The following is a 13,789-nucleotide window of genomic DNA, read 5'->3' as shown; positions in this document are numbered from 1 at the left end:
TTTCTTTCCTTGGATTTTTTCGTCTTTTTTTTGTTGTTTTTTTTTTTTTTGTATTTTGGTTCCGTTCACATGGCAACTTGGATTGAATAAAAAAAAAAAAAAAACCACCGAGGGCGTGAGTGTGGGTGCAGAGCCAGGGAGGGAGTGGGGCCGGCTCCCCCCTTCCTTCCTTCACCGCAGCCGGCCTGGAGCTTTGCTCCCCGCCTTGAACCGGGGCCAGCAGCTGAGCTCACTCCCTGCCTGTCCATTAGCGGCCCCTGGCCCCTCCTCGGCCTCCCCCATCCTGCTGAGGAGCCATCAGGCTCCTAATGGAGGCCCCTCGGTCGATCCTGATGCGATCGGGGTTTTCTACACCTCCCCGATGAGCCGCGGCGGCGGGGGGGAACCAGTGGCTGCGGGGGGCCTGATCTGATTAACGCCGCTTCCCCTCCACTGGTGCTTGCGGCCGCTTCCCGGCCTGGCTGTGGGGCAACAGCCCCTCGGGGACGGGGCGAGGCCCTGGCTGCCCCCGCCACCGCGTTTACTGGCACCACTGGCCCTGCGCCGGGGGTTGGGGGGGGATGACACGGGGAGCTGCAGCGGGGTGTTGTCAGCCCTAGGGTGTTGTCAGCCGGCTGCGTGTTGCAGCTGGGTGTCAGGCGGGGAGGAGCAGGGGTGTTGGAGGGAGCTGGGTGTTGCAAGCCGGTTGTGCCCTGTGGCAGGTGACAGGCACCCCGGGGGTGGGTGACGGGGTGTGCTGCAGCAGGGTGGGGGTTTGGGAAGACCTGGGGTGCTGCCGGCCAGCTGTATGCCCCAGCGGGGTGTTAAGCAGGGAGGTGATGGGGTGTCGTGAGAGGCTAGGGTGTGTGGGGGTCAGGCGGGGAGAGCCCAGGGTGTTGTGAGCCGGCTGTGTGCCCCAGCAGGGTGTTAAGCGGGAAGGTGAGGGGGTCTTGCGAGAGGCTGTGTGCTGGGGTATGGGGGGTCGGGCGGGGAGGCCCTGGCGTGCTGTAGCCGGTTGTGCCGGGCCCGGGGCCCGGTGCAGGGCCAGGGGGTGTCCATGGGCCTGTTCCATCGGCGGGGCCACACCGCCAGCACCCCAACAGTCAGGCAGCGGTGCGTGCCCGTCTAGCGCCCTCTCTATGGTAAACCCAAAGGCGCCTCTCTAGCCGCGCCCCCCCCCCCGTCTCCTCTCACTGCTCCGCCCGGCCACGCGGCGCCGGGGCCGCTCTGGCCCGCCGCTCTCGCTGGTTGGCGGAGGGGGTGGGGCGGAGAGGGGCGTGGCCAGAGGTGGAAGGTGGGGCGAGCGCGCTCTCATGAATATGCAGCAGGAGCGGCGGCGGGTGAGCGGGGGTCGCTCCGTTGGGCCGGGCTCTACGGGGAACCGGGATCCCGCGCCTCCCCGGGCCCGTTGTGCCCGCCGGGGCCGAAGCCGCGGGACCCCGCGGCTTCGGCCCCGGCGGGCACAACGGGCCCGGTACCTCCTTCCCTTCCCCCAAAAATCGAATGGGGGGCTCCGTTGCCACGGCGACGGGCCTAGGCCCGTTGGTTGCGGCCTACCCAGCTACTCGAGCGGGGGCTCCGTTGCCGCGGCAACAGGAGTAGGCCCCGCCGGAGGAGGAGGGCTCGGGCGGGGGACGACGACGACGGACGGGACGGACCCGCATCCCGGGGCGGGGAGCGGGGCCTCGTCACTGTCCCGGGGCTGCCAAGGGGTTGGGAAACGGGCCCGATGGCTTCCAGATGCGGGTTGGGGCGGCCGTGACACCGGTTCCCCCGTGGGAAGGTGGTGGGAGGGGGGGTGGTCTGGAGCAGGGAGGGTGGACCCTGGCGGGGCAGGAGAGAGCGAGGCGGGGAGAGGAGGGGAGGGCAGGGCCGGGAGGAGGCACCGAGCGGGTTTTTCCTGTCCCCGCAGCCCCGGTGAGTCACGGGAGCGGCGGCGGCGTGAAACCCGTGGGGACGGCAACCCCCCCCCCCGCCCGCCCTGCGCCCCCCACCCGTGTCCCTGACCCACCCCGGACATGAAGCCGCTGTGGGGAAGGTGAGCGGGGCAGCCCACGGCCCCTACGGCGGGGCGGCGAAGGCGGGGGTGTGCGTCGGGGGGTGCTCCCGGCCCCGCGGCGGTCGGGGGGGGGCCGGGCGACACCTCCGGGGCTGCTGGGGGCTGACACAGCCCACGGGCCTCGGCGTGGTGCCTGGCGTGGGCACAGGCCGACCGAGGGCCAGCGTGTGGGGGAGAGGACTGACGTGGTTACTGGGGCAAATGGGGGGCTGGCCCCGTGTTTGGCGGGGGCGGGGGGGGGGTTCGCACAGCACGGTGGGGGTGCTATGTCTGTGTTGGGGTGCTGGGACAGGCTAACGCAGGGCCGGTACAGGTAAACAAGGAACCACACAGTGTTTGGGGGGTTTGCAGCGTGGGCGAGCTGGTCCGGGGTACATGCGATTACTGCTGTGTATGAGGGGGGCACGGGCAGAGAGGGGGTTTGATGTGGTGTTTGGGGTTACCGCATCGTGCCTGGCTGGTGCAAGTGAGCCAGGGACGATGTACAAAGGGTGGTACTGATGAAGAGAGGGTTGGCAGTGCGATAGTGGTTTGGCACGCTGTCTGGGTGCCAGCACGGGTGGACGTGAGGGTTTGGCACAGGGCTGGTAGGTTGGTACCGTGGTGTTGCATGGCTGGAGGAGGCGGCTGCCTGCTGCTGGGTCCCACCAGCCCCAGGGCCTGGGCAAAGGCACACTGAAACGCTTCTCTCTCTTTCTCCCCAGGGGCTGACCCTGCACTGCGTCCACCGAGCCCCGGCCCCAGTTTCACCATGGCCTCCCAGCCGCAGCCCCTGCGCCCCGCCTTGCCCTGCGCCTCTGCCACAGGCACTGGTGGGGCTGGGCTGGTGGCCGGCAGCCCTGAGAAAGGTTTGTCCCCAGGGGGGGCAGGAGAAATTGGGGTTGGGGGGTTTCCCAGTCTGGTCTGCGCTGGGAAAGCCCCCCCTGGGGATGCCAGGCTGGCACCCAAGATTGGCTGTGGGCCCGCTGTGCTCCACTGGCCTTCCCTGGGGAGCTTGGCAGGGCTGTGGCGCTCCTCCAGCGTGGCGTTTCTCCTCTCCTTGCTTCTCTTGCAGGCAATGCTCGCCCCAAGCCGCCTGTCCGGCCCAAACCCCAGGTGCTGCCAAAGCCGGCCGTGCCCGCCAAGCCCTCCCTGCCATATCCCCCTCCAGGGCCACGGCACCCTCGCCCAGAGCTGCCCTCCGCTGAGAAGATGAACCGCCTGGCAGGGCCCCAGCCCTACAGCGGGGGCAGCTCAGGGGGGCCCCTCAGACGCCCCTCCTTCACTCTCAAGTCACCCGAGACCCCCAACGGGAAGGTGCTCCCGTCCCCTCTGCTTGCAGCCACTGAGGACCCGGGTTCGACCCCTGGGGAGGAGGTGCCCCCTGCCCCGCTGACCCCCTCTCGCAAAGGCCTGGCTCCCTTCAAGGTGACGCCAGTGCCAGTGGCAACCAAACCAGAGCGATTTCCAGGCACCACCGTGGAGGAGATTCTGGCCAAAATAGACAGCAGGGAGGGCCCAGGGAGCCCGGACCGAGCCCGGCTCTCACCCTTTTGCCCTGATTCCTCCTCTCGCTTTGGCTCCAAGACCTTCACTGCCTTCCGGAGGCGCCCCAGCGGGGAGGCGGACGGAGCCCTCCCCGGCGAAGCCCGCCAGACACCCCAACCCGCGGTGGGCGAGCTGGGGACGGGGGATGACGGACACCCGATTGCCGAGATGAGGTGAGGGGCTGGGGACCGACCCCGGCGGGGCGGTAAGAGGCTGTGGGGCCGGGGAACATTGCTCTGAGCTGTCCCAGGGATGGGAATAACGGAGCTGAGGTCTGGTCGCCGGCTCGAGGCCGGTGTTCCTCCTAAGCAGGCAGCGCCTTGAGCTGCCTCCGTGGGAAGGCCAGGGCAGCCGCTGCAGCGCCGAGTGGTTTGTTCAGACCGCAGGAACGGGCTGTCCCGGTTGAGGAGTTGCCTCCCTGCCTGCAGCCCCCGAGGGCTGGGAGGTGAGCCAGCCGGCCATCCCACTGCCTGGACAGGGGCTGCCCTGAGACCGGGAGTAACGGGGCGGGGGTTGCTCCCCTTGGGAAATTCTCCCTTTCTCCCACCCTTGCTATTTTTTTACCTGCGGGGCTGTGCCAAGGCAGTGGGAGCGGGCAGATCTGTGGGACTCCTGGCTGCAGGATGTCCTGGGTGAGAGCCAGCACTTGGACACGCTCCCGAAAGCTGGGCACCTCCGGGAGAGAGAGACAGGGGCTATTTTAAACCAGAGTGTGAGAAACTTGCTCTCCCAAGGGCTGAAAACTTTCCGGAAAGGGGATTGCAGCTGATTTGCCTCCCTCCCCTCTGCAGTCAAAACCTTGCTAGATAATTTGGTGCTGGTTTTGAGTAAGGCTTGCAGCGATTGATGGGCCTCTTGCGGTTTGCCCGACCCCATCCTCCTGTGGCCAGAGTGGGTGGTTTGGGGCCAGGAGGTGCCTTGGCAGGCGGTGGGAGGGGAGAACAGAGAGAGCTGCACAGGGGGAATTCACCCTCCTTCCCTGTTTCTCTCTGGCAGCGGCTCCCCCCCAGCCGGCCCGAGCTGTGCCGGGGACCCCCGTGGACGCCGGAGGCCACCTTCCCCCCCTGATGTGAGTTCTCGCCTCGCCCTTCCGCACCACGGCGGCTCCGCTCCTGGGCTCTCTCCTTCGGGGCTCTCCTGTCTCCTCCGGGGCTCCCTCTCTGCGGGGTGCGTGTCTCTCCTTTCTCCTCGGGGTGCTGACTGCCCTTTTCTTCAGGGAAGCCTGGTGCCCCCTGTGCTGGGTGCCTGGGTGTGGGGCCACGTTATTTTGGAGAGGGTGGCGTGTGCCAGCACCGCTGCCGAGGTGTGGGCAGGGAGCAGCCGTGAGTCACCAGCCAGGGTTTGGTGACCCGGCAGGTATGTGGCAGGGCAGGCCCTTTCGGGCTCCCTGCCAGCCCCCCTCTCCGCCCCCTGCCCCGTGCTCGGGGCGGTGACCAGGACACCAGGCCATGACACCGGGGGTGGCAGCCTGGGCAGTGGCACCGGGTCACCCCGGCGAGGGGGACTAACTCTGACGGTGCTGGGCTGGGTGACGCTGGCAAGGGAGTGCCTGGCCCCGCGGCGGGGTGGGGGGTCCGGGCTGGGGGTGTTTTTGCTTCCTCCTGCTTCATTTCTTCCTCTCCATCTGTCTCTGCGCTGCTGGAGGGTGGGTGCTCGAGGGGGGCAGCGGTGGGGGGCTCGGGGCAGTGCCTTGCCCTGCCTGGCGGGGTACGGAGTGGGGCCGGGGGCCGCTGGGAGCCGCCCGGGCTGAGTCACGCAGGAAGCAGCAGCCTGGCGCTGGCAGGAGGCGTGGGCACCTCTTGCCTCGGGTTTGGGGAGGGGAGGGGGTGCTGGCGGGAGGGACCCTCGCTGGAGATCGGGGCTGGGAGGGGGGCTGTGATTTGGGGGCGGGTGACGCCTGGGAGGTTCCTCTCGAGTGATGTGACGCCACTTTCCCCCCGCCCCCCGACTCTTTCCACAGCTCTCCTCTCTCCGGCCAGGCGCCCTTGGACCCCCTGGCTCGCCAAGGCCTCCCGTCTGCCCGGCCCCAGGAGCTCCTTTCCAGCCCGCAGAGCCCTCCGCTTCGGCCCCTGGCTCTCCCGATGCCTCCCTGGAGCTCCCAGCCCCTGGCTCCCCCACCCTGGCCCCTGGCTCCCCCGAATCCCCCGCCCAGCCTCCAGCCGAGGTCTTGGCCACCTCGATCCAGGCTCCGGGCGCTCCCTCCTCCGCAGCCGAACCCCGGCTTGGCATCTCCTGCTCCCCTGGCTCCCCCCACACTCCTGGCGAGGGATCCCCCGATACTGCCAGCCCCCCCAGCACTCCTGAACTGCCCCCCAGAGTCACCTGCCCCCCCGGCTCTCCTGAGGCTGCCGCTGAGTACCCGGGCCCCCCCAGCCCACTCCCTGAGGCCCCTGCTAAAGCCTCCCGTGCCCCAGGCTCCCCGGAGGGACCAGATGACTCCCCAGTGTCCCCACAGTCCCCCAAGGGTCCTAATTTCAGCCCCCCTCCCCCTTCCAGGGACTCAGGGCTCCGGCGCTCTTCGGAGGGTGTGTTGCAGCCCCCGACCACAGGGCAGGGCATGGGGGAGCTGGGGGGTTCGCTGAGCGCCCTGCCCCGTCCCGGGGACCCGCTGTCAGAGCCATCCCTGGGCAGCGAGTCCAGCTGGAGCCTTTCCCAGTCCTTCGAGTGGACGTTCCCCTCGCGGGGGGCACGGCGGTTAGCATCCCCGCCCCGTTCCCCCATCCGGGAGACGGTTGACTCAGGGGTCTCCGAAGAGGGCGAATCGGACAGGGAAGATCCGGACCCCTGTCCCCCACGCTCTGGGGGGGACAGCGGATCCGAAGAGCTGGGCCCTGTGGTGGCCGGCAGCCGGGGAGCAGAGGGGGCTCCTTGTCCAGGGGGTCCCGTGGCCCAGCGAGAGGCTGCGGGCTCAGCAGAGGAGGAGGAGGAGGAAGGGGAGGCAGAGCGGGGTGCCACCATGCCCTGCTCCCCTCTCTGCGTGACAAAGCCCGCGCGGGACCCAGCTGAGCTTGAGCCCCCCACCCAGCCCGGCCTCCTCATCGAGGCCACCCCACCGGATCCGGCCACTGCAGCCAACTCGGCCTGGGCGCCAGTGAGCGACTCCCCTGTAAGCCTGCAGGGCCCTGGCGGGCCAGGCCGGGCCGAAGGATCCTCGAGGGGCCCCGATCCCCACACCGACCCGGGCTGGCTGACCGAGCTGCTGGCGTCGCCCGGGGCCCACGCCGCGGGCCGTGGCTCTCTGGGCGCAGAGGGGCCAGAGGTAAGGGGGCGCAGGGAGCCGGGCGGCTCTGCGGTGGCAAGGGTTAACGCTGGGCCACGGTGTCGGTGTGGCGCTGGGCTCCTCTCTGACAGGGCCGGGCCTCGCTGGGTGTACGTAGGGCGGTGGGACGGGTAGGGTGGAGGCTGAATGGGAGCGTGCTGTGCCGGCAGGGAGAGCCGGGGTGCGGCCACCGCCGCATGCGGGCACGGGGCCCGATGGGGAGCCATGGCTGGCGAGTCGGGGACCACGGCCATCCTCCAGTGGCTGCTGGCCAACCTGCAGCTGCAGGACGAGCTGGGGAGGGCTCGGCAGGCTGTGGGCCGGGAAGGGCCCTGGGCAGGCACGGCAGCTGTGAGTACCCTGGGCAGCTGGCAAGCTCCTGGTGTGGGAGCTGGGGGCCCCGTGGGGTGGGAAGGGCAGGCAGCAGGATCTGGTCTCCTCTCCGGACAGGACCCTGCTTGTGCTGTGTCCCCCAGGGTATTTCCCCCCTGCTTTTCCTCTCCAACTCTCCTCTCTGCTGCATGAGCTGGGACTGTGACCCCCTTTAACCCCTGTCTCCCCCCTTCTCACCGTCTTCCCCCAGGACCTGCTCGGCTGGTCACGGAAGGACCTATGCAGTGAATTTGGCATTGGCAGACCTCACCAGGCTGGCACCTTTGACTGGACCCGTGAGGCTGTGGCCAGGGAGAGCGACTGGCCTGGTGAGATGGAGCGGGACCGGGAATTTGGGACCAAATTGAGCTGGGACAGCACCTGCAGTGTCAGGGATGGGGACCAGCAGGACGGGCCCTTCGGCACCACCAGGAGGGACTGGGGCAGCGATTACAAAGGGACGGAGTTGATGGGGGAAATGAGACTCGGCTGCAGCGACTGGTCCAAATCCCACGGCACAGGGGAAGGCTGCCTGCAGGATCAAGACTTTGGTGCCGGCAAAGCCAAGTGGGGCACGGGCTATGGCTTGGACAGTGCGGGCAGCAGGGAGGAGATCAGCTCTGGGAAGACTGACTGGAGCAGCAGCTACGGCCTGGGACACGGCCAGCAGCAGGACGAGGAGCCGAGCTCCAGGCAGTCCAGCTGGGCTGGCAGGTACGGCTCCGGGAACGTGGACAGCCAGGATAGGGAGATCACACCCGCGTGGGCTGGTGAATACGGCACCAGTGATGTGGAGATGAAGGACAGGGAGCTTACTCCAAACTGGGCCAGTAAATACAGCAGCAGGGATGCTGAGACCAAGGACAAGGACTTTACGCTGGGCTGGGCTGGCAGATCCAGCACTGGGGATGCTGGGACCCCTCACAAGGAGTTCAGTCCCAGCAGGCCAGCCTGGGACAGCAAATACAGCACCAGGGACATGGAGAGCCAGGACCGGGAGTTCAGCCCCAGCAGGCTAGCTGAGGCCGGTGAGTACACCACCAGGGACATGGAGAGCCAGGACCGGGAGTTCAGCCCCAGCAGACCGGCCTGGGAAGACGAGCACAGCACCAGGGACATGGAGAGTCAGGACCAGGAGTTCAGCCCCAGCAGACCGGCCTGGGATAGTGAGTACCGCAGCAGGGACATGGAGAGCCAGGACCGGGAGTTCAGCCCCAGCAGACCGGCCTGGGAAGATGAGCACAGCACCAGGGACATGGAGAGTCAGGACCAGGAGTTCAGCCCCAGCAGACTGGCCTGGGATAGCGAGTACCGCAGCAGGGACATGGAGAGCCAGGACCGGGAGTTCAGCCCCAGCAGACTGGCCTGGGAAGACGAGCACAGCACCAGGGACATGGAGAGTCAGGACCAGGAGTTCAGCTCCAGCAGACCGGCCTGGGAGGACAGATACAGCACCAGGGATATGGAGACCCAGGACAGGGAGTTCAGCCCCAGCAGACCAGCCTGGGTCAGCGAGTACAGCTCTACAAACACCGAAAAGGAAGAAAGAGAGTTTAGTCCTGGCCGGCTGAGCTGGGCTGGTGAGCACAGCATTAGCCAAACCGAGCTGGTTGATGCTTTTGGTGTCAGGAAAGATGACTTGCCTGGCTCCTGTGCCTCTGATCCCCTGGCCCAGGAGCCCGGCTGGGGCAGCACCAACCGGCAGGAGCACAGTACCACTGACAGTAGGGACTGGGCTGAAGAGCTTGGAGGAGCCAAGTGCCAGAACCAATTTGGTATCATTGGGACAGACCGGGTGCCAGATCCCTCCAGCGCCGGAGTGTCACCAGATGGCTCGATGTCCTGGGCTGGTGGAATGAGATCTGGGGGCCTGCGGGAGCCTGTGGGAGACTGGCCCAGGGATCTCTCCTTTGGCAGCTCGGATGCCACCAGCTGCCTGGGCACTGGTGATGCTGGCAGGGTTGGACTGGGCCAGATGGCCTGGGGTCAGAGCCTGGGCAGCCTGCCTGCCCCAGGCAGCTCTGCCCAGCCCCAGGAGGCTGGGGTGGAAGAGCCAGGCTGGAGTCAGCACCTCGACACAGCCAGCTGGAGCGTGGAGCTGCGCGATGCCGAGGCCAAGCGCTGGGAGTGGGCTAACGCGTTCGGTGCCCGCTGTGCAGCCCGGAGCCGGGACTTCGGTGCTGAGGAGCAGAGCCCGGGAGGTGACGCTGGCTCAGTGGATGGGTAAGGAGGGCACTGGCGGTGGCACTGTGGCACCCCAGGGAGGGATCCGTCCCTCTCGGGTGCCTGTGGCATCCTGCGTTGGGGACTTCTGATGCTGTGGGCCTTGTGCTGGCGTCCTACTGTGCCTCACTTGTAGCTGGGGGACCTGCTGCCTCCAGCCCTGGGCTGCCAGAGCTCCTCTTCCCCAGCCTCCATGTTTCCCCATGTAGCCTCCGGCCCCACAACTGAACGGGAACTTTTTGAGGGACTGGGTTTCAACTTGTCCCAGCAGGATCTGCTGTCTTGGGCTGATCCAGGAGGGGATGATGCCTTCAGGGCTTCGTGTGCCTGTCTCCCACCAACATGGGGAGCCATGTGCCAAGTTTGGAGGGTGCTGGTGTTCCCGCGGCCCCCCAGAAAAGCGGCAGAATTAGCCCTGTGCCGTTACCGCTTCGCCAGGATGTGGGAACCCTGATTTCAGCCAAACTTACAGAGCTGGGGATTCCCAAAATGATAAATTCCCTCGAGCTGCCTGAAAACAAAGATCCCAGGAGGAGGGAAGCAAAAGCCCCATGGGCCTCGGGAAGGCCCCAGCCTGGCTGATTTCCTGCTGCCAGTGCCTTCCCGCACCCCGGGTGGCCCTGATCCTCCTCCTGCCCCTTGGGGCCCCTTGGTCACCTGGTGTCCCCCTGGCCACCTCCTGGGGGCTGGTGACCCTACTGGGTGGCTCTGACCCCTTTCTCTGCCCCAAGGGGGAGAGTTGGCCTGAGTCACCTATGAGTCTGGCAGCCTCCTTGCCCTCCCCAGACCCCAAATTCTGCCCCAGCCTTTGGGAAGGGGCTTTGGGGGAGCTTCCTGGAGGTGCCACCCTCTTGGTGTGACATCCCAGGAGAGTGGGAAGAGTCCTGGACACCTGGGTCCTGACTTCACAGGAGCAGTGTCTGGCCCTCCCCATGCCTCAGTTTCTCCTGGAGGCTGACGGAGGCGAGGTTTGGGGCAGGGGAAGGGCTTGTGTTAGCTGGAGCTGGAGGAACTCGGGTCTCTTCCTGTCTCCCCGAGCAGAAGCATCCGTCTCTCAGACCCCAGCCCACCGATGGGTGACGCTCTGGCTGACTCCGCAGCTGTGGAGTGCCCCCAGAGCGAGCCCCCCAGCCCCACCGAGGAGGAGAGGGACCTCTCCGCACTGGCCGCTGCCCCACAGAGCCCCAGGGCCTCCCCTCTGTCACCAGAGGGTGCCGGCGGGACCCTGCTGGACACGGAGAGCGAAGAAGCTCCCTTGGACCACCTGGATGGGAAGACACCACCAAGCTGGGAGGAGAAGCGGCTCTCCCTGGGTGCCCCTCAGCCCGAGGGACCCACGGACCACGCTGGGCAGGAATTCACCTTCCTGGAGGTGAGTGGGGAGGGGGCTCTGGGGGTGCCCAGCCATCACAGAGGCGCTTCTCTGGGGGCCGTGTTCCTGTCCTGCTCTGAGGATGGGGGCTTTGCCCTCTGGCCCCAGCTTCCCCCAAGGGGCAGGCTGTGGATTCAGGGCCCCCCAGTGCTGTTGTGGGGGTCTGTGGGCATGCTGGCCGGGGTGGGGGTCCTGGGGCTCCCCGATGCTGGGCACTGACCTGTCCCTGTGGGCTCCGCAGGACACGGAGATCCTGGACAGCAGTGTGTACCGCAGCAAAGCCAACCTGGGCCGCAAGCGCAGGCACCGGGCGCCGGCCCTCCGCCCCGGGGCCACCTCGGATGGGGAGAGCTGGATCTTCCGGGACTCCACAGGTGAGAGCCCGTGGGATGGTAACAACAGGAGAGGGACTGCGGGGCCATCCGTCCTTGGCAGAGGTGTCTCATGGTGACGCTGTCCCCCATGTCCTCCCTGCAGAGCCCCGTCCAGCCTGCCCCGCAGCATCCTCCGATGAGGAGGCGGCGGAACAACCCAAGAGCCGGCGGGTGCGAGCATCCCCATCGGGCAAGGGGGTCAAGGTGCCACTCTTCCCTGGCCTCAACACGTCTGCCCTCAAGGTGGGGCCCGCCGGGACCCCGAGCGAGTGGGGTGATGCCTCCCGGGCAGGTGGAATGGAGGGTTTAACAAGGGGAGGGGAAACTGAGGCAGGTTGGGAGTGGGGGTTTGGCCAAAGGTGGGCAGTGCGGGGCGGGGTGGGGAGGAGGCAGTGGGAGTATTTGGGAGGGGGCAAAGCACGGTGCATCCCCTTGACTTCACTCCCCTGCTCCCAGGCCAAGCTGAGGGGCCGAAACCGCTCGGCCGAGGAGGGGGCACCGCCGGGGGACAGCAAGGCAACCCCCCCCAAGGAACCCCACGTGCAGCGCTCCAAGTCCTGTAAGATCCCTGGCTTGAGTGGGAAACCCCTGGTGCTGCCCCCCAAGCCAGAGAAGTCCTCAGGGTGAGTGTTGGGGGGCATGGGACCCTCGTGGGGAGGTGAGGGCTGTGCCTCAGGGGTGGGAGAAGGGGGCTTGGGGGGTCATGCGTGCAGGTTTGGGGACGGGTGAGGCTGATGCTGCGGGGAGGATGCTGAAGGGCAGGGAAGTGTTGGGGGGGGCTGTTACCTGCTTCTGTGCCCCACCAAAGCAGTACTGAGGGTGGGCTTTTCCAGAGGCATGAAGGTTTTGGGGGTGCTTTAGAGGTGTAAAGGGATGCTGAGGGGTGCTGGGGCTCTCGGGGCTGGTACCTCTGGCCTTCGCAGGCATCAGGAGGCTGGGCTGGGCCCAGCTGGAGCTGGGAGCTGGGCGCGGGGGGAGGCTTCGCTGGGCCCAGCTTTCCCAGGGCCCGTTGCCTGGAGAGCCGGGCTGCTCCACCCTAAACAGTGCTTGGTTGGGTCCGAGCCCTTAAAGCCCCAGCTGGTGTGGCAGCTCCTTGCCTGCCCTCCTTGCCTGCCCTCCCTGCCTGCCCCTGCCTGGCTGTGGTCCCTGGAGGGTCAGTCTGGGTCCTGGGTGTGTTTTTGGGGGGCTCGTGCTGATGCTGTGCCGACGCTTCCCAGGTCCGACGCCTCCCCCCCGCACTGGCTGCAAGCGCTGAAGCTGAAAAAGAAGAAGCCTTGAGCGGGGTGAGTGCAGGAGTTGGGGGGGACACGGGGGGCCGGACCCCTCCCAGTGCCCAGCGCAGGGCATAGCTGGGGCCTCCCCCTCCCCACATTCCCTGTGTCGGGGCTGTGTGTCCCTGGGGGGCTGGAGGGGGGGACATGCAGGCAGAGAGGTGGCCGTGGCACAGGGTGGCCTGGGCGGGAGCGTGTCCCCATGTCCCTGGGCTCTGTGCAGCCAGGAGCAGCAGCACCCTCCCTGCTGCCTGCTCCGGCCAGGGGCCCCCCTGGGCCTGGGGGTCCCCACGGGGTCCTCACCCCTCTCTCCCTGCTGTGTCTCTTCCAGGCTCTGTCTCCTGCCACCACATCCCCGAGGCTGACAGCCGCTGTCCCCAGGATCAGGCCTGCCCCTCCACGTGGGGACACACACACACACATCTATGCACTTTGTATGATGCTCGCAGGGTCCCTGTCCCCCTCCACGACAATTCTTCCCCTTCCTTGGCCCACGGGCCTCCCCCAGCCTTTCCCTTCCCCTTGCTCTCTGGGGGCTGGGGGGTGGGCAACGAGCCCCCTCCCTGCCCCTCGCCCCCTGCTCTTGTATCACCCTCAGACAAAGAGCAACAGTTCAGGATTTTGGTGCCACTTTGACAGGACAATAAAACTTTGTTGGTGGGTTCGGGGCGGGCCCTGGCTCTTCTCGCAGCCCCCCGGCCCGCTGGATGTCCCCTGGCCCGGGAGTGGCCCCGTGGGGCTGGGGGGGGACATGCTGCCGTGGGGACTGCCACCAGGAGGAGCTCTCTGCCCGCCACCGGGGCTGGGTGCCGGGTACCCCCACTTCGGTCTGCTGGGGCGCGGGGCACCCGTGGGTGCTGCCTGGCTGGGGGGGGGGGGGCAGAAATGACACCCACCCCGGGTGCACCCCAATCCCCCGTGGGTACCTGCAGAGAGGCAGTGTGCGTGGCCGCAGGCGTGCAGCAATTGCAGAGCCCCTTGCAGGGGCCAATGCAGGCCTCCACCCACCCACCCCACTGGTGACGCACCCATGCTCCTCCCCACGGCACTGTGCCCCATGTGTACCCACACCCCCTCGCACCCCCACATGCACACAGCATCCCTCTGCAGAAGCAGCCACTCGCACAGTTGCCTTGCACACGCGGCTCAGCGCATGCGTGGGTGCATGTCTCTGCCCACGCGTGCAAACCAGCCGCGCGTGCCCACCCTGGCACCAAACGGTGCTGTCCTGCCTATTCCCTGTCCGCTAGCTTGCTGGGGTGGTGGGTGCTGGGTGCTGGGGTCATCCTGAGGAAGAGTGGGGACAGATGCCCCCCCAGCCCCAAACCTTCCGGCATGCTGAGCAGCCCTACC

The 13,789-nt window shown here is 67.3% G+C and overlaps 1 protein-coding gene across 3 annotated transcripts; it reads left to right on the top strand.

Moving 5' to 3' along the window:
• Positions 1-1,366: 1,366 nt before the first annotated feature.
• TNKS1BP1 (tankyrase 1 binding protein 1) lies at positions 1,367-13,100 on the top strand. 3 transcript variants are annotated; one of them, XM_069804453.1, is made up of 13 exons: positions 1,367-1,691; positions 1,892-2,017; positions 2,743-2,886; positions 3,093-3,738; positions 4,562-4,634; positions 5,526-6,824; positions 7,408-9,419; positions 10,461-10,791; positions 11,033-11,165; positions 11,269-11,408; positions 11,622-11,788; positions 12,383-12,448; positions 12,768-13,100. In XM_069804453.1, the coding sequence occupies exons 3-12, from the start codon at positions 2,790-2,792 to the stop codon at positions 12,441-12,443; spliced, it is 4,959 nt and encodes a 1,652-aa protein (XP_069660554.1). In that variant the 5' UTR covers positions 1,367-1,691; positions 1,892-2,017; positions 2,743-2,789; the 3' UTR covers positions 12,444-12,448; positions 12,768-13,100. The 3 variants fall into 3 exon arrangements, with proteins under 3 accessions (XP_069660554.1, XP_069660552.1, XP_069660553.1); XM_069804451.1 differs by having other exon boundaries at positions 1,367-1,721; XM_069804452.1 differs by lacking the exon at positions 1,367-1,691 and adding an exon at positions 1,745-1,762.
• Positions 13,101-13,789: the final 689 nt, after the last annotated feature.

Source organism: Haliaeetus albicilla, chromosome 16 (assembly GCF_947461875.1).
Source record: "Haliaeetus albicilla chromosome 16, bHalAlb1.1, whole genome shotgun sequence".
NCBI lineage: Eukaryota > Metazoa > Chordata > Aves > Accipitriformes > Accipitridae > Haliaeetus > Haliaeetus albicilla.
The sequence above is the reverse complement of the archived record's forward strand: the minus strand, read 5'-3'. Positions and strand labels throughout refer to the sequence as shown.

Bases quoted from the DNA above. Each gene is read 5' to 3' on its own strand.
- TNKS1BP1 (XM_069804453.1), top strand. From the start codon at position 2,790: ATGGCCTCCCAGCCGCAGCCCCTGCGCCCCGCCTTGCCCTGCGCCTCT. The intron at 2,887-3,092 runs GTTTGTCCCCAG...CTTCTCTTGCAG, and splicing joins GGCCGGCAGCCCTGAGAAAG to GCAATGCTCGCCCCAAGCCG. The intron at 3,739-4,561 runs GTGAGGGGCTGG...TCTCTCTGGCAG, and splicing joins CACCCGATTGCCGAGATGAG to CGGCTCCCCCCCAGCCGGCC.